General features: G+C 37.2%; 1 protein-coding gene across 4 annotated transcripts in view; it reads right to left on the bottom strand.

Moving 5' to 3' along the window:
• The window catches only part of CNST (consortin, connexin sorting protein), an 87677-nt gene that overhangs the window by 41014 nt on the left and 22382 nt on the right, over window positions 1-24281 (bottom strand). For 2 of the 4 annotated variants that reach the window (XM_039883255.1, XM_039883257.1), the window contains exon 2: window positions 11351-11780. In XM_039883255.1, the coding sequence (XP_039739189.1) occupies window positions 11351-11730 (380 nt within the window). In that variant the 5' untranslated portion in view covers window positions 11731-11780. Of the gene's footprint in view, window positions 1-11350; window positions 11804-24281 lie in introns of all 4 variants that reach the window. The other 2 variants (XM_039883258.1, XM_039883256.1) reach the window with 2 other exon arrangements.

The raw sequence follows: 24281 nt of genomic DNA, 5'->3' as shown, positions 1-24281 counted from the left end.
GGCAAATTAATGTTATAATAGTTTACCGCAATAAAAATAATAGAAAAAATGCTTTCATGTCTGTGATTGCATGTTGTGATTCTTTGAGCAAATGAATTCCTCAAACCGTCCTACTTGTTTATGCTGAGGCGTATCTTGGCCATAAGCTTGGAAGATGGATCAGAACTAAATTTTAATACCTGTTTTATGTGGTTCCTATGTTAGACTAAAAAGGAAATAATCCTTCCTTTTCCTTAACTAGTATTAATCTGACCTGACCTGAGGTCAGAGTATCTTCTGTAATTATGGCATAATTAGCATTTGCTCCACGTGGCACAGTCTCCTGTGCCATCAGGTGGCAGCCTATGTCTTCAGAGGGAGCAGCACAGGGCTGTGGTTAGGAGGGCCTGCTGCAGTCAAGCTGCCTTGTGATCTAAGGTTACGTGACTTGACTTCTGTCAAGCTGGTTCCTTATAAATCAATGGTTAAAAATTAAATTAAGTGACATACAAGGTGCATCCAGCACTTAGTAGGCATCCAAAGTGGTAACACTCTTCTCTCGGCTGAGTGTTAGCTAAGTGATTTAAATGTCAATATAGGATGGAAAGACTTAAAAAACAGCCACTGGATTTATTTTAGGCAGCATCTCGAAAATCACTTTTCCTCCTTCAGGACTGTTTGGAGGGTTTAAAGGGTTTAAACAAGGCTGAAAGACCATCCTTCACTAGCTAATCACCTACGTGTTAACGTGCCATCATAGCAGCCTCTGAAGGACAACAATGTACAAACCTTCGAAAGAATAGTCTTTTCTTCTTCTCAAGTAGATGTCACAGAAGGCGTTCTTCTTGAGCAGAAAGTGCAGCCCTATTTACAGCTTGTTTGCTTTGTTGAGCTCTTAATGAAGCAGAGCTCTAATTATTCATTAGGAATTTTAATGAGCACCGCCAAACCACCATCGCGATCTCTATGCCTACCTTAGTATTTAAGCTCTCTGCCTCTAGCCAGACTGTCTTGAACTCAAAAAGCATTGTTTATTTTCTCCTTTCACATAAAAGGCTCAGTTACGATATACACTTGTCTGAGGGCTGTTCAAGGCCAGAGGCTCCATGTCCACTGACTCTGAGTTTGTGAAAGCAGGCACTCCGGTGGCAGATATACCCTATCACAGCACTTAGAGCTAGTCTCTCAAGTTCCACACTTTCTAGAGTTTGCTCTAGGCTGTTTTCAATTCACATTGAAGGCATAACTAGGACACATTAATACTGCTGGGATTTAGACTCTAAATTATGTATAATTTGCCAACTAGCACCAATGTTTGCATTCCCTAAGTTGCCTCATAGAAGTCTGATTTGAAATTTGACACTTCAACATGTTTTATTAAAACTAAAAATATGCAAGGAATTTCTGTAAGCATGCAATTAATTATGCTAATTAAAATTTTTCTTATCTAGGTCTAGAGGCAACTCAAGCATCAAAGTTTCAAATGCAATTATACATTGTTTTTCCATTAGAAGTCTGTTAACAGTTTTGGTAATATCAAAATGGCTAAATTTTACTGTATTTTCTTGTTCATGCCAAGCACACTGATTTTATCAGCTATCATATATAAAATATTCTTTGGTTCTCCAGGATAAAAAAGGATAAATAAAATTCTCAAATTTTATGTGACCTTATATAAAATATGTAATCCTCCTATAAGTCTGAAATAGAAACATGTCATTTCTCAAACAAATATAAAGGCATATATTTAAGTTCAAAACTTAGAAACAGTGTCTGTGGAAGAAGAGTGATAACCTAAATACCCAAGGAAAACCAAACTGCTAAATTTTCTTTCCATGGGACCCTCCTCACCTTAATGTTCCCGAAAAACTATTGACATGAGAGATTCTCTTTGCATTAATGGAATCATGTGAGAAAGGAAGATTTAGAAAACTAGGAGTTAATGATGAACTTTTAATAAAGTAAAAAAAAAAAAAGGCACAGAAACATGTTGACAGGCATTTCACTGTAAAGTTTATAGAAAATTGTTACATCAAATTCCATTATACCAGTAATCTTTAAATTTTACAGACACAAGGCTGTACCCCAACTGCTTCTTCATACCACCAAACCAATTGCTACCCCTATTTGCTTTTTTAAAAACCAGTTTTACTAAGATATTATTCACATACATTGAAAGCATACATTCAGTTCAACGGCTTTAGTATATTTGCTGTTGTGCAACCATCACCCCAATCAATTTTAGAAAATGAAATCCTGTACTTGTTAGCTGTCATCTCCAATTCCTCTTCCCCCAACTTCCCAGCTCTGGGTAGCACTCATCTACTTTCTGTCTCTAGGAGGTGGCCTATTCTGGATATTTCATGTAAGTGGAATCATGTGGTCTTTTGTGACTGGCTTCTTTCACTTAGCATAATGTTTTTAAAGTTTATCCATGTTGTAGCATGTATTAGTACTTTATTCATTTTTATTACCAAATAATATGCTAATATAGATATATATACATACATACATATACCCTCCACCTGCTTCTGTTTTGTGTGGCTGCATTTTTCAAATGCTTGTGTGCTTTTTGCCAAATTAGAGTCTCAGATGTATATAATGACCTTGTTAAAAAATAACAATACCCTTTTAATCAGCTGCAGTTTTGATCCCATGAGTGATATTTAGAAAGTATTAGTTTAAGTAAATAAAGATAAGAAGAAGACATCTACTTTTTGTAGGAACATGATCAAGCAAAAGGCTGCAATAAAAAAAAGAAAACAAAAGACTACTTAGAAAACTACTTATCAGTGAGAAGTTTTACTTTAACAGCAGAAAATTGAGAAGTCAAAGTCCCCAAGCATCTCAACTGCATTTATGCCTCCATCAAGGTGAGTTTTGTGAAGTCAATAACAAAATATTCTTAGTAAAATAAAGACAAATGTCTTCATTCATGCCTTTAATATATATCTAATCGTATACTCATATGAACTTGGAGGTATAAATTTCTTAATTTTTCTTCGTATAACTATCACATTACTGGGACTTGATGGAGAATTCTGGTTTCTGGACAGATTTTGAAAGGCTGTATTGAGAGTAATTCTCTTTTTTTTCACCTTCTTGCCACATAGATATCACATTTTAAGAGCATAACTGAAGTTACGAAATGATAACTAGACAAGGAATAGAAAATTGACTGGCCTGTCTGTACCACGATATAACCTGGGTCCTACCAGCGATCTCAGAGGAAGGTGCTCAGAAAAGAATGTGACTAGACCCATTGTTACCTTCTCTTGGGGCCCCTGCCACACTCTGAGACACTGCCATTCTCTGGGCAGACTGTGGCAGGCAACCGCTAAGATGGTCCCCACTGATCCTCATTTCTTGATATTCATGCTCTTGTATGATCCCCCTCTCAGTAACTATGGGTCACACCACCGTATCCGGTTTCTAATGAATGGAATACAGCAGAAGTGATAGAATGTCACTTTTATAATTAGGTCGTAAATAAGTGTGGCTTCTAACTGGGGTGGTCTCTTGGACTGCTAACCCTGGGAGAAGCCAGCTGTCATGTAATAAGGCGACCTGTGGGGTAAACCACATGGGGAGGAGCTGAGGCCTGTCAAGTCCCTTGTAAATGAACTTGGAAGCAGATCTCCAGCCCCGGTCCAAGCCTAAGCTGACTGCAAGCCTTGCGGACAGCTTGTCTACTTCCCCATGGGAGACTGGAGCCAGGGTACCAGACTAAGCCACATCCAGATTCCTGATCCACAGAAACCATGAAATAACAGTTCGTTGTTTTTAGCTGCTAAATTTTGGGGAAATTTGTTATGCAACAACAGAAAACTAATAGCTTTTTTATTATATTTTGTCATTTCCTTCCTCTACATGTTTGTTTTCCGTGGCAACAAAGACCATTCCCACGGCTCCTGGAGATGGAGCAGTCCGTTGGACAGAGCTGAGGGATGGCAGGGCGCACATCTCTACTGTTCTAGAAGCAGGTGGTATGTTACCCCAAACTAGCAGCACCTAACTGAGCTTTCCAGGAAAGGTTTTCATTAGCAGTCAGAGTACCCAGGGCATCATACTTCCTGGTCGTCTTCTACCACCCTTCGAATTGCTCTCTCCAACACACATTGAACTTGCATCAGTTCCCTAAGCGAGGAGTGCTCCCCGTTGCCCCAAGGCACAGCCCCCAGAACTGACTTTACGGACTATGCACTCCTGTAACAATTATTTAATGCCTGCCTTCCTGCTCACCCTATGAGGAGTCCAAGAGGGTGAAGGCGAGTCCTGTCTCGTCATGACCGTAGACACTGCTAGAGCCTGGCAAGTATTTACACAGCAGAAAATAAACAAAAGTTGGCGAATTACCATTACTATTATTAACCCTATCAAGAGAGCTTTGTCTTTGGCAGAAGCAGGACCGTGTTGCACAGAAGGGGCCGGTAACTCATTAGGAGCCCCGGATGCACATCCTAGTTCTTCCTCTCTCTCCTGCAAAGATGGACGAAGTACTTTCTGAATTAAACCATAAGTTTCTTGTTTGCAAAAATTAAGGTGTTAGAGTAGGTTATTTTTAGGATCCCTTCTTGTTCTCCCAAATCTGTATCTCTAGCCAGGATCACAGCCCTGAGATCTAGACCAACTGCCTGTTCTACACGTCCACTAGCCGACTGAGGAACCCCAAATGGCCACACGGCCTTTACGCTCCTCTCCCCACGCTGCTCCTTGTCTCCTCATACTCCTACCCCCAGTAAGAGGCATTATCATGCATCTGGTGCCTGAGCCAGAAAACTGGGGATTATCCTGGACTCTTTTTTCATACTCAATCTATGATCCAATCAATCTCACCCTCTTAATAACTTCGAATCTGTTTACTTCTTTCCAGCCCTACAGCTGCTGGCTCAGCACAGATCACCAGCATCCTCTGCATAAACTATTGCAAAAAACCCTTAACTGGTGGCACTGCTTCTAATCTTACACAGTTCTAACCCATTCTCCACACTGCAGGGTGAGCATCTTTCTAAAAAATATAACTTATGTCATATCAGTCTCTTGTTCAGAGCTGTGGGAAGGCCCAAACTGGATATTATAACACAAAAATCCTTTATAATTTGGGCCTTGCTAATCTTTTGAATCTCCATCTCTTTATTGCTCTGCTATTTCACCTAGATTCATTTTTTCCTTTTCTTCTGCTCCAGCCAAACTGAATATTGTCTCTTCTTGTTTTCTGGGCTTTAGTCCATTGGTATGCCTGATACCTCTGACGTCCTTCCCCTCCTCTTGATCCCCATCTCCTTTACCTGGCTAGCACTTACATGTCCTATCTCAGCTTAGATATCAATTTCTCTTGGAAGCCTTCCAAAACCCTCCTAGGACAGTGTATGTTCCCGGCCATGTGCTTACTTAGCCCCAATCATGACTCCCAACTTGCTAGAGTGAGCTTGTTAGTTACTTGGCTTCCACACGTAAAAAAACTCCAAGGCAGGTTCGCCAAGTTTTACAATGCCTGGCATACAAGGCTCAGTAAATATATGTTGACTAAGTAACTGTGTATGCTTATACGAAATAATGTAAAAAGCTTTTTTACAAAGGGAAGAATTCTTCCGTTAGGTAAAGTCATCATCTAGTCTTTTAAAATCTTTAATTAACATCTTTTTTGTGGTAGGCAGAATAATGGCCCCCGAAGACATCCATGTCCCAATACTCAGAATCTATAAAGTTACATTGCATTGCAAGAGGGAATTAAGGCTGCAGATGGAATGAAGGTTGCTAATCAGTTGACCTTGAAAAAGGGAGATGATCCTGGATCATCTGGGTGGGCCCAATGCAATCACAAGGGTCTTTAAACATGGACAGTAGAGGCAGAGCAAGACTGGACACGCCAGGTGCTGTTGCTGACTTTGAAGATGGAGAAAGGGTACCAGAAGCTGAGGAATGCAGGAAGTCTCGAGAAGCTGGAAAAGGGAAGGAAGCTGATTCTCCCCCGGAGCCTCCAGAAAGGAACACGGCTCTGCTGACACCTTGGTTTCAGCCCAGTGAGACCGGTGTCAGATTCCTGACCTACAGAACTGTAAGATAATAAATCTGTGTTGGTTTTACGCCAGTGAGTTTGTAGTAATTTGTTATAGCAGCAAGAGAAAACTACTACACTAACATTGGCGCTTTCTTTATTGAGGGAATTTTTAAGTAATCTTAAAGTCCCTTCTGATTCTAAAATTATTTAAATCTATACAAATCGGGAACTCTTTTATTCTGTTCTCACACGGGGAACGGCTGCCTTCCAGAAGAGAATGATCTGTCTTCACTGACCAACCCCTTAATGAGGAAAGAATAAGAAGACCTGCTTCTGCAGGTCACTTTCCAAAGACATTTTCATTTTGAAGAGCTGGGATACCTACTAGGAGCAGAGATAAGGGAAACCAGGACCTCAGAATTATGGACGTTTAGCATACAGTCTGAAAGAGAGTTAAATTGTCCATTTGCCTACCTAATGAACAGAATGGGTTATGATTCCAAAATATCGATCCCAGCACCTATTATTCTTCTGATAGTAGTTTAGCAATTCAGTTTTTAAATGTGAATGCACTTAGGCAGGGTGTGCACACCGCTGTTCTCCACAGTCCACATCAATCTCAAAGATTGCAATCCTGGCCAGAACCACCAGCATATAAATTCTTTGACTGGCTCCACAAGATATTTGAGTTTGAAGGCTGGTTATAAAGGTTCTGCTATGGTCGAAGGCAGATATGTAAAATGCAAATAAGTCTTGAGAGTTCATATTTCATGACATTACCAGTTATTACTTTAGATATCAGTTAGCATGTCAGTAGGCATGTTATCTCTGCCATTAAACTAGGATGCCACTGCAAATATGCTTTTAGGAATACAAGTTAGGGAACAGAGGGGCAGGTTTAGGTAAATCTAAAAAAGGAGCATTAACAAGACCCCAAAAGATACTGACAAAAGAAGTAAGATAGATTCAGAGTCAAATTAAATCAATTTCTTAATTTTGTTGAATGTTGCTCTTAGTCATGCCACTCAAAACTCATCTTGTGACCCACATAAAGACAACAATGACCATTTAGAAGCACCCGTTTTATGCTGGGTACTTTACAGAGTGCTTTACACTCAGTATTGTTCCTTATAAGGACAATCCTGCAAGACATACAGGTGGGGAAAGAGGTTCAGGGGAATGAGTTAACTACTTTTCTAGAGTTACACAGGTAGGAACAGGTAGAGCCCACCAATATTCAAACCCAAAGTCTTTGTTCTTCTCTCTACACAAGCTTGACTTCAGGCCACAGATTCATTTCCAAGGTTTGCTGTCCTCCAGCTTTCAGGCCCTCCTCATCACCTCCCAGCTGGCCACATTGTGAGGGCCTCAGTGGAACAAGTCAGAGCACTGAATAGTGGCAAATCAGTCTGGAAGGGCCTTCCTTTCTCAATTTCCATCTGCTGCCATCTCTGGCTTCCTGCCTTTTGCTCAACTGTTTTGTCAAATGTTTAGATACTATGGTGACTGGGTAAATAACTAAAGTATGTTGTCATGGCAATGATCAGACACTTAATCTGAATTTGTACCTTATAACCATGTAAAATTTATGTACTAGTGGTTGCCAGGGGCTGGGTTGGTTGTGGGGAGGGAGGAATGGGGAGTGACTGCTAATGGGTAGGTACGGGGTTTCCTTTTAGGGGAATAAAATGTTCTAGAGTCAGGCAGTTGTACAATTTTGTGAATATACTAAAACCACTAAGTTGTACACTTTATAAAGGTAAATTTAACATATAAATTACATCTCAATAAAAAAACTGTGGCTATAATCAAGAGTCAGATATTACCAAGTATTGGAGAGGATGTAGAGAAATTATAACCCTCAAATATTGCTGGTGGGAACGTAAAGTGGTGCAGCCACTTTGGAAAATAGTTTGGAAGATCCTCAAAAGTTAAACAGAGTTTCTTTATGATCCAGCAATTCTACTCCCACGCATATAAAAACCCCCACAAATGGAAACATGTTCACACAAAAACTCGTAGGCAAATGTTCATTGGGGCATATTTCAAAATAGCCAAAAAGGAGAAATACCCCCAAATACTCAGAAACTGACAAAAAAATAACATGTGATATATCCATGCGATGGAATATTATTTGACCATAAAAAGAAATAAAATACTGATACATGCTACAACATGGGTGAATCATTATGCAAAGTGAAGGAAGCCAGTCATAAAAAAACCATAGAGTGTATGATTCCACTTAAATAAAATGTCAAGAGTAGGTGACTCTATAGCGAAAGAAAGTAGATTAGTGGTAGCCTAGAGCTGGGATGGCTCAGGGATGCATGGGGAGTGGCTGCTAACAGGTATGGGGTTTCTGTGTGGTGATAAAAACGCTCTAAAATTGACTGTGGTAATGGCTGCATAGCGTTTGAATATACTAAAAATCACTGAGTTGTATACTTTAGGTGCATGAATTATAGGGTATGTGAATTCTACTTCGATAAAGCTGTTAAAAATTTATAGGCTCATGTTCATTAACTTTTAGAATATTATTTACCTAAAACTATGCAAGTGAAAACTTGATGGAATGCAGCTTATAAACCTGCTTAGTGACTATATCAAGGGGATTCAATTCTCTTAAGGAAAAAATAAGCCCATATTATAATGACAACTGGACTTATGTGAGGCCATGTTCAAGGTTGTATCAGGTGTATAGAAATGCTGCCTTCAGAAAACTTATAATGACATGTCTCCTAATACTATTTTTTTTTTTTAACAAATGGGATAAATGAAAAATTATTATAAATTAAACTAAGTAAGGGAGCGAAGAGTGAATAAATTTACCTTAATGTATGTTTCCAAAAAAGTGTTGAGAGAGTACCTACCTACAATAAACTTATTTCTGGTTTGGGACTGAATATCACACTTTATATATCATTTCACATTTGAGAAGCTATTCTTTTATTAGAAAAATACCTGCAAAATTTTGAAACTTTATTTAGGATATTAAAATTTCACAGTAAAAAGAATAAACACACTGATGTTTAGCAAAAACTATCTGCATTGTTAGTTTTGAGACAGAGTGGGTTATAGAGAAACAAAATGGGAGACATCTTTGGGGGTTTGCAGTACTCCAGCTAAGAACATGATGCTGAACCGTGGCAGTGAAGATGGAAAGTAACAGACCAACTAGAGAGATCACTGGGAGATACGATCATTTGGACTTGGTGACTAGATATGTACTGAGAGAGGACAGGCTTCAGTGATTTCTTAGGGTAAACTGAGGAAAGCTCTCACGTAATCCTAAAGCTTTCCATTCTATATCCTTCCTAGGTTAGAAAGAGACAATTCTATCCTTAAAAAATATCCTTTCATTCAGTTTAAAATTCTTTTGCCCACCCAAACTTACCTTCTTTTAATTTAACAAAACTTATAGTACAAATAAAAACGTACCCCTTACATGTAAAAATACTATAGCTATTAGAGGTGAAGCACCAAATTTCAATTGAGTTTAGATTATACCATTCCTATTTAGAAATATAAGAAATTCACTCCTTGGCAAGCAATCTTATAGGTATATGTAGATGACTATCATCATTATACAGGTGAGGAAACTAAAGTACTAAATGATTAAGTCTCACCGAGTAACCTAGAACCAGAAGAGTTGAACTTAGGTTTTACAGCTCTTAATTCAGTTTTCTTATATGCTTAAGTTCATTTCATATAAGATATACAAAATAATCTGTATAAAGATGATTCCTAAGTTTTATAAATTATTCCATATTATTTCAAATGCATTAAGGGGTAGTAATTCTACATATATATGTTCACTGGATAATAAGTACTAAACAACTTTAAATTATACAATCATACCTAGGGAAACTAGAATGAGGTCATGATAGGAAGGAATAAAAGGAGCCATGATCGTGAATCTATGACTGACCTTTATACATATACAACTAGGTCTCAGTTCTTAAAAACACCACAAGATCGGATTAGAGAGGCACAGTCAAAATGCTCTTGAATTATATACAATAAATTAATTTATATGCAAATAGTACTGTATAAATCATCTGCTTACCCTATGTCTTTCAGAAAATGCTTTCATATCTCTTGTCAAAATTATTTCAATTTGCTTTAAGTCGACCAAGGAAAACAAAGACAAAGGAATCAATTAACTGGAAAGGCAAATTACGAGTAACATTAAAAAGTTATCAAATTACCTTACAGAATAAATAAGGATTGATTTGTAGAAACTGGAAAGTTTCATCTTTTATGAAAAATACAAATAAAACAATGGATGTGGATAAATTGACTGTATTTCTTTCTTTTTTTTTTAAATCAATCAATCAATTAATTTTGTATGGGGGCATTGGTTAACGAAATCCAAAGAGTTTCATCTGTACACTTTAACAGTAAGGCACATATATATTCATACTGTGTGTTCACCTCTCGTAGTTAGATTTCTTTCTGTCACCACATTTTTGACCCCCTTTACCCTGTCTACCTCCCCCATCCGCCCACCCTCTGGTAACCACTAGTCTATATGACTGTATTTCTAATTAGCCAAAGAAGAGAGCAGAAGATGAGAGGAGACACTGCACTTCATCCCTGAAGCTTTATGCAGAGCCTGGGTGAAGTGCTGCTACACTAGAGAGTCTCAGGCTGGGCTGAGCCAGAACTCTCCAGTTCCACGTTTCTGATCAAAAGTAACCAGAGCTGCCCTGTGATTCAGGTGAAAAAGTCCATAGTTCCAAACTTTAACTGCCAAACCACATGCTCAATAAGAAATACCCTGAATTACTCTGTAACCAAAGTGGTTATAGATATTTAAAGCTAGATGTCTTATTCAACATTGGTATAAGATATATATTAATATATGTCAATGTATATTATTCACCTCCTGAGATGAAAGGATTCTGTAAAGAGGCTGAGTATGATTGTACTAGCACATAAACTCACAGGTTAGAGAGCAAAGCCACAGTGATAACAGAGAGAAAATTTTAAGACTGATATTAGAAAATTCTCTAATTTATAAAAGGACTCTAATTTAGAAAATTCTCTAATTTATAAAGGACTACATATACAGTTAAAGTACCTAGTGTAAAAACATGTACAAAGAATGTCCATTTTAACATTTATTATATAGCAAAACACTGGGAATAGCAATAAAGAAGTAGTTAAATAAATGATGGTCCACCCATACAGGGCGGCAATGCGGGAACATGTGACATGCATGGCACACCACACAGGTGGATCTGTATGGGAGGGTACAGAACGAGCTCGGGAATATATTAGGAGAAGTGAGATGCAGCACAGCATCAACGGTATGGGGTGGGAAGATGACTTATTTTCAAGGAATGGCATAAATTAAAAAAGAAAATACCTCGTGGTATCTTCTCGGCAGTGCCTCTTCTGCTTCTTGAACTTCTTTTTCCGGGTATTCTTTTGTCCTTCCCCAAGAAGTCCTGCCCATCTCTGGGGCCTTCACAAGGAGCGTTTTCCAAGTTCTCACCTGCAGCCACCTCACAGCGCGGCGTGCAGCGTTCGTTATTGTTTAGACTGTCCTGCTCAGACACTCCGGGTTTGCCCATTGCACTGTCACTGCTGCTCAGACGCACATGCCTGTCTGCGTCAAGTTGATTTTCATTTTCGTCTGATGCAGAAGGCAAGTGTGTTACTGTACTTTCCACGTTGTCACCAGGATGACACCCATCTTGTGGTTCTATCTGCAGATTACATGTAGGAGTTTCACTGTCATCCATTAGAGCATCTTTTGTTGAACCATTTAAGTTTCTTTAAAGTCCTTCCATGTCTACAATGACAAAAAGAGAAAAGCTACTTCATTTTATAAACTCTGTATTCTACAGTGACTCTGTATTCTCTCCTCTTGAGTTGTCTGACTGTTACTAGGGAAGAAAAGGAAATGATTGAAGCTCATTCCTACTACCTCCTCCCCACTTACAATCCCACCCCATCTCACCTCATCTAGTTCTCACTTGAATACAGTCGTTCTCAACCCTGACTGCATGTTAATTACTTCTGGAGCTTGTCCAATTCTATACTAGACCTATTAAACCAGAATGTCTATAACTACGTATGGTGTCAGATGGGTACTAAACATTTCAGAGTGATCACTTTGTAAGGTGTATAAATGTCTAATCATTATGTTGGACATCTGAAACTAACATAATATTGTATGCCATCTGTAACTGAAAAGAAAAAAAATTTTTTTTTAAATCATAATGTCTGAGGATCTGAGCCCAGGTACTGATATGTGTTTTTAAGTTCTCAAGGTGATTCTAATGCGCATCATGTGGAGATCACTGCCTTAGTAGAATAGGTTACTGGTTAAATGAGGTTATCTGCCCCAAATCATTCATTCATGTTATCCCAGGACAGTTAACCAGACAAGTGAAAGTTGTATAAGTCCTTGTCTGGCCAAACAGCAGCAATATTTGCAAATGAAAACAGCTGAACACATTTTTAAAATTAAGTGAAAAAAGGCATTTTTTTTTACACTATATTCTCATTATGTCTTTTACTTTCTGAAAATAAGCCCTGGAAAAGTACCTTACAGTTGTTAGCAAATTCCTTTTATATAATTAAAAAATAAACAAATAACAAGGGCTATGGTTAACTCTAGGCTATCTAGTTTAGAGTTGGAAAAATCTAAATCTGTTCTGAGGATCTTGTTAACATTTTAAAGATCTACAAAATGGATTGTCATCCCTTTATCAGTTATGTTTTAATCTGCTTTTATCATCCAAAAGTACTTTTTAAGAAAAATGATGCCAGCCAGCTTTATTTTTATTCTTGCCAACCATTATTTTGGGTTTGGATTAAATATAATAGTCATGTAATTCTGGAAAAAAACCTCAGTGATAGGAATTTTAAAATATTATTCTAATCAATATACAGAAATGCTTACTCTTTAGAAACATGTAAAGTATAATTCTTTAAAAATACAAAAAGGAAATATAAAATATAACATTAACTCTACACTGATTGTATCATATGCTTTCAACATTTTGCAACTGGAATATTTGATTTGGACATAAAAGTACTGCTTGGCAAATATAAAAATATCTAAATCTGGGTGATATCATTTTCCTTAAAATATATATTACATATTCCCAGGTATGCAACATAAAAAGTAAAATGATTTAACCTGACTAGAATAACTCAGTGTAGACCTAAAAGAAATTCTAGATGATAATTTTTACTTTAAAAAGTTATTATTTTAATGAAGTGCCTTCAAGGTCATTATCATGAGAGAATTCAAACTCAAATGAGTTTTAAAGTATATATCTAAAAAAGTGGAAACAACCAAAAACTAATGAATAGAAAAACAAAATGTGGTAATTCATACGTATTATTAATACTATTGTACAGCCATAGAAATGAATGAAGTTTTGACACATGCCACGACATAGACAAATCTTGAAAACATTGTGCTAAAGTGAAATAAGCCAAGACACAATAGGAAAAATATGGCCCGAGGCCACTGACATGAAACATTAGAACAGACAGAAAGCGGGTTAGAGGTGAGCAGGGACGGAGGGCGGTGGAATGGGAGTTACTGCTTAAAGGTTAGAGTTTCTGCATAGGGTGATGCGAAAGATTTGGAAACAGATAGTGGTGTTGGTTGTATGACAGCATGAATGTAATTCATGTCACTCAGCTGCACACTTAAAACTGGTTAAAATGGAACATTTCATGTTACATATATTATCACAATAAGAACAGTGAAATTTATATGGTTATGTAAGACAAATGAAATGTCAGCTCTTAAAACTGGTAATAGCCTCAGTTGATTTTTAATTTAAATACATCAAGGCACATTCTGACATGTATTTGCAGTTGCAAGTATAAAGTTTTTACCTGAATGAGACACAGAGATCACAGCCAAGGGGGACGGTGGGAGGCAGAAAGGAGTCTAGAGAGCCCAAAACAATAACTATCATCTCCTACTGAGTCCCTAGCATATGTTAGAAACTGTGCCAGACACTTCACATATCTTATTTCTAATCTTCCAAACAATCCTACATGGGATGTATTCATTGTGTCTTAGATGAAGAATCTGAGGTTTGGAGAGGCAAAAACAACTTGTTTAAGATATTCTTAGAAAGTGGAATTGGATCTGAAACCAGGTCTTCCTGATTTGAATCTCATGCAGTACCTCAAAATGGCTGCGAGCAGAGGCAGACCAAGGCTCAAGTTCTGGCTCTACCTTTTAACAAACTGTGTATGACCTCGAGAAGTCACCTCACACCTCCAAACTTCAATTTCCTCATTTGTAAAAGTGGAGAACTTTAATACCTAGTTGAAGAGTCATTTTTAGAAGCTTAGACAACATAGCAGGTAAGGCACTTAGCAGAATGCTTGGCCCACAGTAAATGCTCAGTGAAAGGTAGCCATTATTACTTGCTGAAAAATCTCACAGCTTGGCATTAAACACTGGTAGGTTTACCCAGGCAGGTCCACAGCCTTACTGCAGGTACAGAAACAGTGCTTTTCCAAACCTCCCAGGAATGATTAAGTTCTTGATGACAGACTAATGTTAACCAACATCATAAATCACTTGAGAATGCTGGGAAGTATTCATTCATGATGCGGATATCTCATGTGGTGCCTGGATTACTGACGCATCTGTTCTGTAGACCCTCTTTCAGATGATTAAGATATCTAGATATTAGTGATTAAGGCTCCTTGGTGAGTATAAAATTACAGATCACATTCACAGCTTTGTTTAGTGTCATGTCCCAGTACTTGAGTAAAACTCTTCAGATCAATACTTTTATTCAATTCTCACAATTACCTGAGCAGATACGTAATTTTCATCTCATTATATTAATGAGGAGACCAAGTATTATATATTATCAAGAGTCATGCAGCTAGCAAGTTTAGAAATGCAGTTTGGGTGAATTATGATCCTGACGCCATACTCTTAATTAGTATACTCTTTGGACAATGTGGAGAAAGTAACCGAAAGAATATTTCACTTCAGCTAAGGCAGACCCCAGTGAGGAATGTCCACCCTGCAGTGAAGGGAGACACATCTTTAACGACCAAAAAATTCAAGTTCATTGACATTCTCTCTTTCCCTGGAAAGTGCTGTATCCACACAATACACCGTTTCCTATATGGCCTACCTTCTTTTATTGAGAACTTTTTTTTATATATACTAATATACTATTTAAGTTAAGAACCTATTACCAACCAGTAAAGTTGGCATTCCTTCCCTTGGGCTTCAAGATATTTGCCTCCTATGATTTTGTGATGATGTAATTAGTTTAATTCCCAAAAGTTAACTTTTAAACTACTATTTTTTTTAAACACTAATTCTTACAGTCTTTCCAAGGTGTGAATGTCTTACAACTAACTACTCTTACAAAACACCTACTAATCTTTCAAGTCCTGGACCAAAAGTCACCCCAACTGGCCTGCCCTGACTTCTCCATTCCAAAGATAACATGCTCCTCAAGAGTGGTCTGTACCACCACAGTCCTTCCCCAATGCTGTCCTATGTATAGTTTTGCATATGCGTCCTACTGGATTTAAGCCATTTGAATACCCATAACCCACCCACAAATAATTTTCATTCTTCACAATGTCTAGCGCCGGACCTTGTACTTATTAGCAACATGAAGGAGTAAGGGACAATTTCCTACAGGTCCTCTGAAAAGGAAGAAGTCATGCATGTGGATTGCCATCCACGCCACGCCCCTATCGGACAGGTAAAGGGACATACTAGTACACAAGATTTGGCTTCCGTCTGCATTCCAACACATTTCATTAGAATATTTTAATCCAAGCAATAGGATAACTTTCTTAATGGAATTTCTAATCAGTACGGTCCTACTATCTTTGGAAACAGTTATAAATGTGTTTTTTTTTTTTGTCTCTTCTTCCTCTTCTTTCTTCTCCCTCAATGCTACACTCACATCGTTTTGATCAGCATTTAAAAAAAAAAGCAAAATAGTACGAAAAACATAAAAAATGAAAAATATGACAAAGTCAAAAGGCTATTGTTCCGATGCATCTGTATCTCACTATAAGAAAGCACTGAGGGAAGGGAACACCTCCAGGAGAAAAAGAGCCGGTTGATACACAGTATTTTAAAATATGTTCTAATGTTGTATGGGACCTAGAGGTTAGAAGTAAACTTGAAATGGCATCCAAGGTTATTTGCTGTATCTAAACCGTATGTCTATCCTGTAAGAGTCCCTATGTCTACAACCGGTCCTCACAAAAGAGACAGTGACACACTGTGATCACTGCACAGCACTGACTCTGGCATATTTTGCCTTTTAAAAGCATGACAGTGAGTGCTGCCCAAGTTTCCAGCCTCTTGTGGCAAAATAGTATTCCAAATATGTCCATCGTATAAAAGTTATTTGACATGTTGACTGTGCACAGCTGAAGAATTTCAAGCAAACATATTCAAGCTTGGCTTATACAAAACTTGAAAAACCACAAAACTTTGAAGAAGCTTTAAATAAACAAATAATACAGAGTGATGGACTAAAAAAAATCTACATTTTGTCAAAAATATAATCTCAATCCCGGTTTGATTTGACTTCATTTTTGATATATCTTATTGGATATCTGATGAGATTAAACATCAAGTGTTACTAATTTAAAAATTATAGGAATAGTTAAATATGTAATATCACGCAATTATTTTATTTAAATGTTTCAAGGAGATCTTAGGTGCCATTTTTTTGTAATCCGTACAAATTAGGCCTAAATACAATGTTTTTACTTTTGAAAGAAGCCAAGATTCTTGAGAATTAAGATGTGACCCCAAGTTTAAATTTGATGATTTCTAGTCAAACCAAAATTTACAGGAAGACAGTTATCAAACCAATAAGGTATTCCATTAACCCCAAATTCAAAATTGGCTACTCATAAGTCAACTGAGGAAGAAAGTCACCACACACATATATAATTGGGTTTATATTTATTAATATTGTGCTTATTATGGTGATTATATGTCACTTGACATTTTCCCATCTTATTCACTAGGCATGTTCTAATGTCACTTTATATCTCATTGCTAAATAATTTTCTGTGATTAATGCTTTGTTTAGAAATACATACCATATGTGTGTATATGCAATATTTGGTATACTAGCAATCAAAAACATGCCTGAAAAAAATGTCTCAAAAATTTGCGACCAACAATAGATTCATTTTTCATTGTGATCCTGTATACACAAAACAGGTATCTTGAAACCTAACACGCATGAAGCCATTCTATTTAATACTATTTCATATTTTTTAAAAATGCTGATCAAGATTCACGAGGTTAATTTCACACCCCACACTGACCACAGCAATATGGTAAAAGGCAGTTTCTAGGAATTAACAGTATCAACACCTGAGGACCGCCGTCTGAGAACCAGAGGAGTTCGCAATTATCTCCAAACTGTTTTCTTCAATGATGCAGACCATATGAAATTCAGACATAAATTTCACTTAAAATGTGTCTCCATAATTTCAATATAATAATTTTTACTAATTTACATAATTTCTCTTATATTAAACATTAGCTAAACTATTAACCTTGATTCTAGGTACCTTAGCTATCATATTCTTCTATACCTGTGCTATCCATCATAATGGCCACTAACTACATACGGCTGCTGAGTACTTGAAATACGAACAGTGAGACTGAAGAACTACATTTTTACTTTTATTAAATTTTAATTAACTTAAAATCAATGGTGTTTGGAAAAACATATATATCTGGAACAAATTGGGTATGTGAATCTGCTTTTTCATCGATAAATTTTAGGAAATCTAAATACAGATCAAGCATTTCCAATGAAAAATGTGTCCATATTGAAATGTGCTATGTTGTAAAATACACACATTTCAGATACTTACTCTGAATACAATGTAAAATAGCTCATTAATAATTTCCAATATTGATTACTTAGTGAAATAATATTTTGATCTATTGGGTTAAATAAACTCTGTTGTTAAAATTAATTTCAACTTTTAAAAGCTTTTGTAATGTGGTTACTAGGAAACAGAACTGCACATCCAGCTTTCGTTACATTTCTAACGGGTAACATTGTTCTCCACGGTATCACCTTGACAGTGCCACAGTAGCCGGGTCATGGCTTATGGTGAATCACTCCATTCTGGATTCTTTTTTGCTAATACAAGTTATATTGTAAGCATTTCCAGGCTTTAGACATTAACGTTAGTATAACTAAACAAGGTAAATACTTAGTGAGGGAAATAAGTACTATATGCTTTTAAAAGTAGTTTGTAAGTACTTCCTTATATTCTATTTTCAGAATGTAAACCCCAGAATCATACCATCCCATTTTTTGGTACTTCCCATATTCAAAATGTTCCTGGCGCTTCATAAATATTGAATAGTAATTATAACTAGTAACACAGCCTTACAATAATCTTTCTAAATATTTAAGTTTCTATATAATTGTACAGTATAAGTAAATCAGATTGTATTAATATTTTTAAAATAAGAATAAAAACACAATTTCATGATAATGAATTCATTCTTCTTATAGAAAAAAGGTCATAGAAAAGTTATACCATAAGAAGGATAGAAATGTGAAAAAGTATAAAATATGAAAAACTGAATGAACTGAATTCAGTTTTCAATTAACTGAAATTAACTGAAACTATGTGACTCATAAACCCAAAACAACCTTGGGGCAGATAAATTGAGTGAAAAGAAGCATAATTTGTTTCATTTTCCTCACTCCTCTCTTTCATAATGGGGCTCAGTTCAAGATAGTGTCCATATCGCCAGAGCCCTTGAGTTCAGAACCTGTTACGCGCATGGAAATGACAGGTCGAAGGCCTTGCTGTGAGAACATCCAAGCAGTGTGAAAACAGAGAGAGCTCTCTCTCTCCTCTTCCCTCTCTCTTGCACATAGACACGTACAAGTTTTACTTAAAGGAACGAAGTAGAAGCAAATCTCTAAAACAGTTTGAGTTCAAGGAAATCTTCGGACATCCAGAAACAAGTTTTACAGTAATAATTTCTTTTTTTTTTTCATTCAACAATCATTAATTAGAAATTCTGACTACCAGGGTGACTAAATTCATGATTCAGAATGTTCCTAGAAACTGACTTCTATGTCCCTTGAAGACGAAAGGTGGGCAAACTGTAGCATATGAAACCACCAGTTAGCAACGCAAGCGTTTTTAGTTAGTTTCACAGTTACTACCACATACACAGACGGAATCACAGTGTAGAAGAAGGAGTCGCTTGCCTAGTTTCACACGTAAGTTGTGTTTATTTGGTTTTAAATGCTTCTTTGTTATAAAAGAAAAGTGTAACCACACTTTAAAGCCGCAAACAGCAGAATCTTAAGAATCTAAAAATACTTTTTGGTTTAGACCATAACCACCCCTTTTAAAATAAAAATTATGTTTATTGCTAAATAACTACTATATATTTTCCTGGAAACTGTTCTACTAATTTTCAAACTTTGAGCACTTTGCTACATAACTAGTGATATAAAGCAATCTAGCTACACTTTAATTATTAAATGTATACATTAAACTATTTATTTTGTTTTAAAATGATAATTCTTGCTAATTCTTGGCAAAAGCAAATGGTTCATTAGATCCTTCTCTTAAGAGGCCTAGCGAAACAGTTATAGTTAGCATTGTCTGAATAAACTGCTAATTATTAACAGCAATCAACAGTGACTGAAGTATCTGGCGGTATGTATATATATGTGTATATATATATTTTAAAATCTTCCCACAGGTCCTACAAAGCAGATTTATAATTCTATCCACAGTACAGAGAAGAAACTAGCAACAGAAAGTCTAAATGAACAGGCCAAGGTCACATAGCTAGCACGTGGCAAAGTCCAAATTCAAACTAAAAGAATCTGACTCCAAAGCCTATATCCTGAACCATTATAATCATTTTTATATTAATTTTAAAAAATTGACTAAGCTCAGAAGCATATTTTGTAAACACCGAATTGCTTGCTTTAAGGAGACTGCAACACAAACAATTTCTAGTATCTTGAAATGTTTTCAGATATAGAGAGTTTAGAAAATATGCTGAGGCAAAATAGAACCCACTAATAAGGCTATTTATTTGCTGTACTCCTTAAATGTGATCTCGTTTCTTTAGGTTTACACATTAATCTCTGTTATATATAATCATCGTCAAAAATTGGACATGTATCCTTGAACAGATAGAATAATTTCTACTAGGCAGATCACAGGTATTTTCTGAACCAACATCACAGCTAAAGCATGGGAAATGAAGTTCAAGTCTCTAAACTTTGACAGTGATTCCCCTAATGAACAAAGAAATTATCATGCTTATGCACCCACTGTATGTACACGTGTTCATAAATCATAGGCACATGTACTGTACTAACTTATATGTGTATGTCTATTTCTAAAACATGCAAAAAGAAACATTAAGAAAGGATAAAAGGGTTCTACTTCTGGCAAGGACAGACTAGCTCTTTTCAGACAAACCCTCCTGATGGTAATGATTAGAGAAGCTGGCAGAAAGCTTCAGTTTGGAGGCCAGAAAAGCTGAGCAGAGCTTTCAGAACTTACAGAGCTGGCTTGCCAAGAAGAGGGAAGACTGAGGTTTTCAGTGGGACTTGAAAGGGCTGCTCCCTAGAGAAAAGGTGAGCCTGAAATAGATTAGGCCTCACAGGGGCTGAAGCCCCGGAGAATTGCCTTTAGCACTGGTTGAATTAAGGCAATCTGTGCTAACTTGGTTGCCTGCTGGCAACATAAATAGATTCTCTTTGGAATAAGAAATCCAATAACGGCTCAAATTATCTCCCACGTTTTCATCTATAATGCCCAATATATAATACAAAATAACCAAGCATACCAATCAAGATTTGACAGAAAAGTGGGAGGAAAAGCAGTTAGCAGAAATAGACTCACAGGAGATCCATATATTGGAGATCTTTAAAATAACTATTATTACAATGTTCAAGGATTTAGATAAGAGAAAATTTCAGAACTAAAGTCGATAATGATATAGTGGCAAAAGCAAATAGTTTATCACTAGACTTGATTTTTGAAAAATCGGATATCCTAGATCTAAAAAATATAACTGAAATTGCTACAGATATGAAACCCAAAGGTAACATTTATTAATTTCTAAAATATTTCACTGATACGCACTGGGCCTGGCTAAGCACACTTTACTATCATGAACAAGTCTTCATCTACAATATCTACTCCTTGTCTTATACCGATTTATGAATGTTTTCTCTCTGTGGTAGTTTTAGAATACATACAAGATGGAATGAGAACTTATATTCCTAAACTTTTAAGTTATAATTAAAGTAATGTGAATGTAAGATAATAGTCAAATACTGTCCTTTACGTAAGTAAGTACACCAAACTACATATTTGAGCTGGCATCAACGATCCTGGGTAACTTAAGAGCTGATCTGTTACTTAAAAGGCCCAGCTGTTTACATCTGTATATTTCAAATCTCTTCAATACTTAATAAGTGCTATCATTGAGTCCCATGGTTCGTTTTGTAGCAACCAATACAAAAAATAGAACATTGAATTCAATGATAGCAATAGATAACATGTAATTATATTCAAAATACCTGAGAAAACTTTTCACCGCATAGTTCCAGATCATTAATCATTAGTGGGAATTGTTAAATGTATCAGTAGGGAACCTCTGAAAGATTTTTCATCAGTGACACGGCCAGGTTTAAATATTAGAAAACTCATTTGTGCTGACCTTTCATAACACGAGGTTTCTTTCTCTTTTTCCAGGACTACAGATAGGATGCCGAGACGAAAGGAAAGGACCAGGTGAGCGGCAAAAGTTCGGGGTAAGAGAGACAGAGCGCTGAACAGATGGTGGAGCCAAGGCCGAGGAGGCGGGATGTATCCAGGACACAGGACAAGCTTTGAATAGGAAAAGGGTGTGCTCTGCACTGTGACGGGAGGACCCGTGGGAGGGCATTACACTGGAGTTAAGTAGGAGGCATTTCCATTTCATGGTTTAGCTTTCTGGGGAAACAGGGAGTAGGATATCTGCTGGAGGCGGGGTGGAGGGGTGCTGGGGACAGGGGCTTGGGAAGCACTGAGAAGGTTTAAAGTCGTCAGTGGACCATTGCAGGGCTGCTGACAGCCCACTGAAATTGGTTCCACTCCAAATCCATAGTCTCCATTCTACTTGGTCATATACGCTATCTTCAAATTATTCTCATGGTGCAACCCTCCCCAAAAAACAGCAGCTAAAAGGGGACTCCTTTATTCCATTCTTCTACGTGCATGCCAAGCTTCAACAGAAATGCTGGAATTTTCTCATTGTAACGGAGAGAGATTTCTTCAGTCCATCTCCCGATTTTCATTTGTACGTTCTTTATTCTGTACATTTCTGCTGCTCTTCTACTTCTTCATGTGGATGGCTGAATGCAGTTTGTAAAATCCTTGCCTCTGGTTTATTTCATTGAAAGAAAATGAATTGTTAAAATCCTTACCTATATTATAATTGTACTCAAATGCACACCAGAATTTTGTTTAAAAAGTGACACCACCTCGTTTTAAATCAGAAATCTTGAGTTCTGATATGATCTCATTTCTTGGGACTTAAGTTTCCTCTGAAATTTCTCCTAAGTTTAACATTTGATTATTCTAGTTGTTAGTTCCCAAGTTCTGTTATTTGTCTTTTACTGCTTCAAGTCTAAAACAAATATCACTTTCTAGTTCCTTATAATGTGACTGCAACACCTGTTATTTACTTAAAAAGTATAGCTACAGGCAAACTCACATGTTTTCTTCTGCCACCTTTTATTGTCCACCTTTCCTTATCTTGAAAAACAGTGATATAAGATTGTCTTTTGAATGGGAATGTGATGCTCCCGCCCCACATCCAAGAGAATACTGAACTGTTTACGCAGTAGAGGTGCTAATGCTTTGTTTTTCACCCAGTGCTCTTAGAAATCAAAAGTGCACATTTGGCCAGTACAAAGGTTTGGTATGAGGACAGGGAACAAAACAAATAAATCTCCATGTGGAGACTGAACTCTGACCTCAGCACTGGAGCGTTGAGGTAACTGGATGTTAACGTAATTGATCGCAACTGTCTACTATGAATAAGATGCACATACTAGATACAGGAAGAGAGAGACAGATGAGATACAACCTGCCCTTTAGAGTTCATACTCTGGTAGGAAATGGCTAAAACCTTGTCCTAACCTTCCTTTTCCCCAAAGAACCTCTGCCACAGAGGATGTGATAAATGACTGGCAAGTTCTTTGAGAATTCAAAAGAAGGTAAAATTTACTGGTAGGGAGGGTGTAATGTGTGACTATTTAAGAATATTTAATTATATTACGGAAAATAGTAGAAATGAGGAAGAGAGATGAAACTAAAAATAGAATCAAACATCTCGACATATTAGAAATAGAAAAAGTAACTAAGGGCATACATGTGCTAAAACATAGGTAAGAAGAAATAAAAGAAGCAAAGACCACCAAATATTTATCACACCATATAGGAGACACCAAATAATCAGGAAAGTATGGATATTCATGAGTTATTAAGTCAGCCACCCATTGGTGACACCCATTTTAGATCTATTCATCCTTACCCTCCCTAACACAGACGAAATGCGTAGCTTCTCATGCATAGCTAGCTGCTGCAAAACAGCTCCAGCCCTTCAGTCTGCTCAGCTGCCCTTCTCAACCTCAGTTCTGATCCACACCACCAGCTGGGAGGGCTGACATCCCAGAGGGAGGGCAGGACACATGAACACTGCGTGACTCAGCCCTCAGGAGGTGTGCTCCTTCCACCCTACTTGCACCTTATCCTAACTGCACAGAGAAGCAATTTTAAGAGAAGAAACAAACATGAGCAAAATAAAAAGGTGAGCAAACACGGGGTGTGTTTTAAGAACAGCAAATGGCTGGACTTTGGCATAGGACGCTGTAGGAAGGTAGTGAGCGGTCAGACTGATGGAAACGGAGGCGGGGCTCTGTCAAAGGAATTCAAACTAGTGCTTCTCACACTACCTGCTGTGGAAGACCGACCTTTTGTTCTTCTGGTAGGCCATGAGTCATTTATTAGAAGAAAGGAGAAGAGGGGAAAATCATATAAAACACATCCAATTTTTAAAATTATTTCAGATAAAACTGCCCTGTCAAAATGCCATGGAAGTTTCCGAACTCTCAATTTCTGTAACGATTTCACTGCAGATAGGTGGACAGTCACCAGACCAAAGAGCATAATCTGAGCAGCACTGGTTTAGACTGTGGATGGGCTCGAGAAGCCATTAAAGGCTTTGAATAAGGGGGCCAGG

This window comes from Pteropus medius, unplaced genomic scaffold (assembly GCF_902729225.1).
Source record: "Pteropus medius unplaced genomic scaffold, Ma_sr-lr_union100, whole genome shotgun sequence".
NCBI classification, from domain to species: Eukaryota; Metazoa; Chordata; class Mammalia; order Chiroptera; family Pteropodidae; genus Pteropus; species Pteropus medius.
The sequence above is the reverse complement of the archived record's forward strand: the minus strand, read 5'-3'. Positions and strand labels throughout refer to the sequence as shown.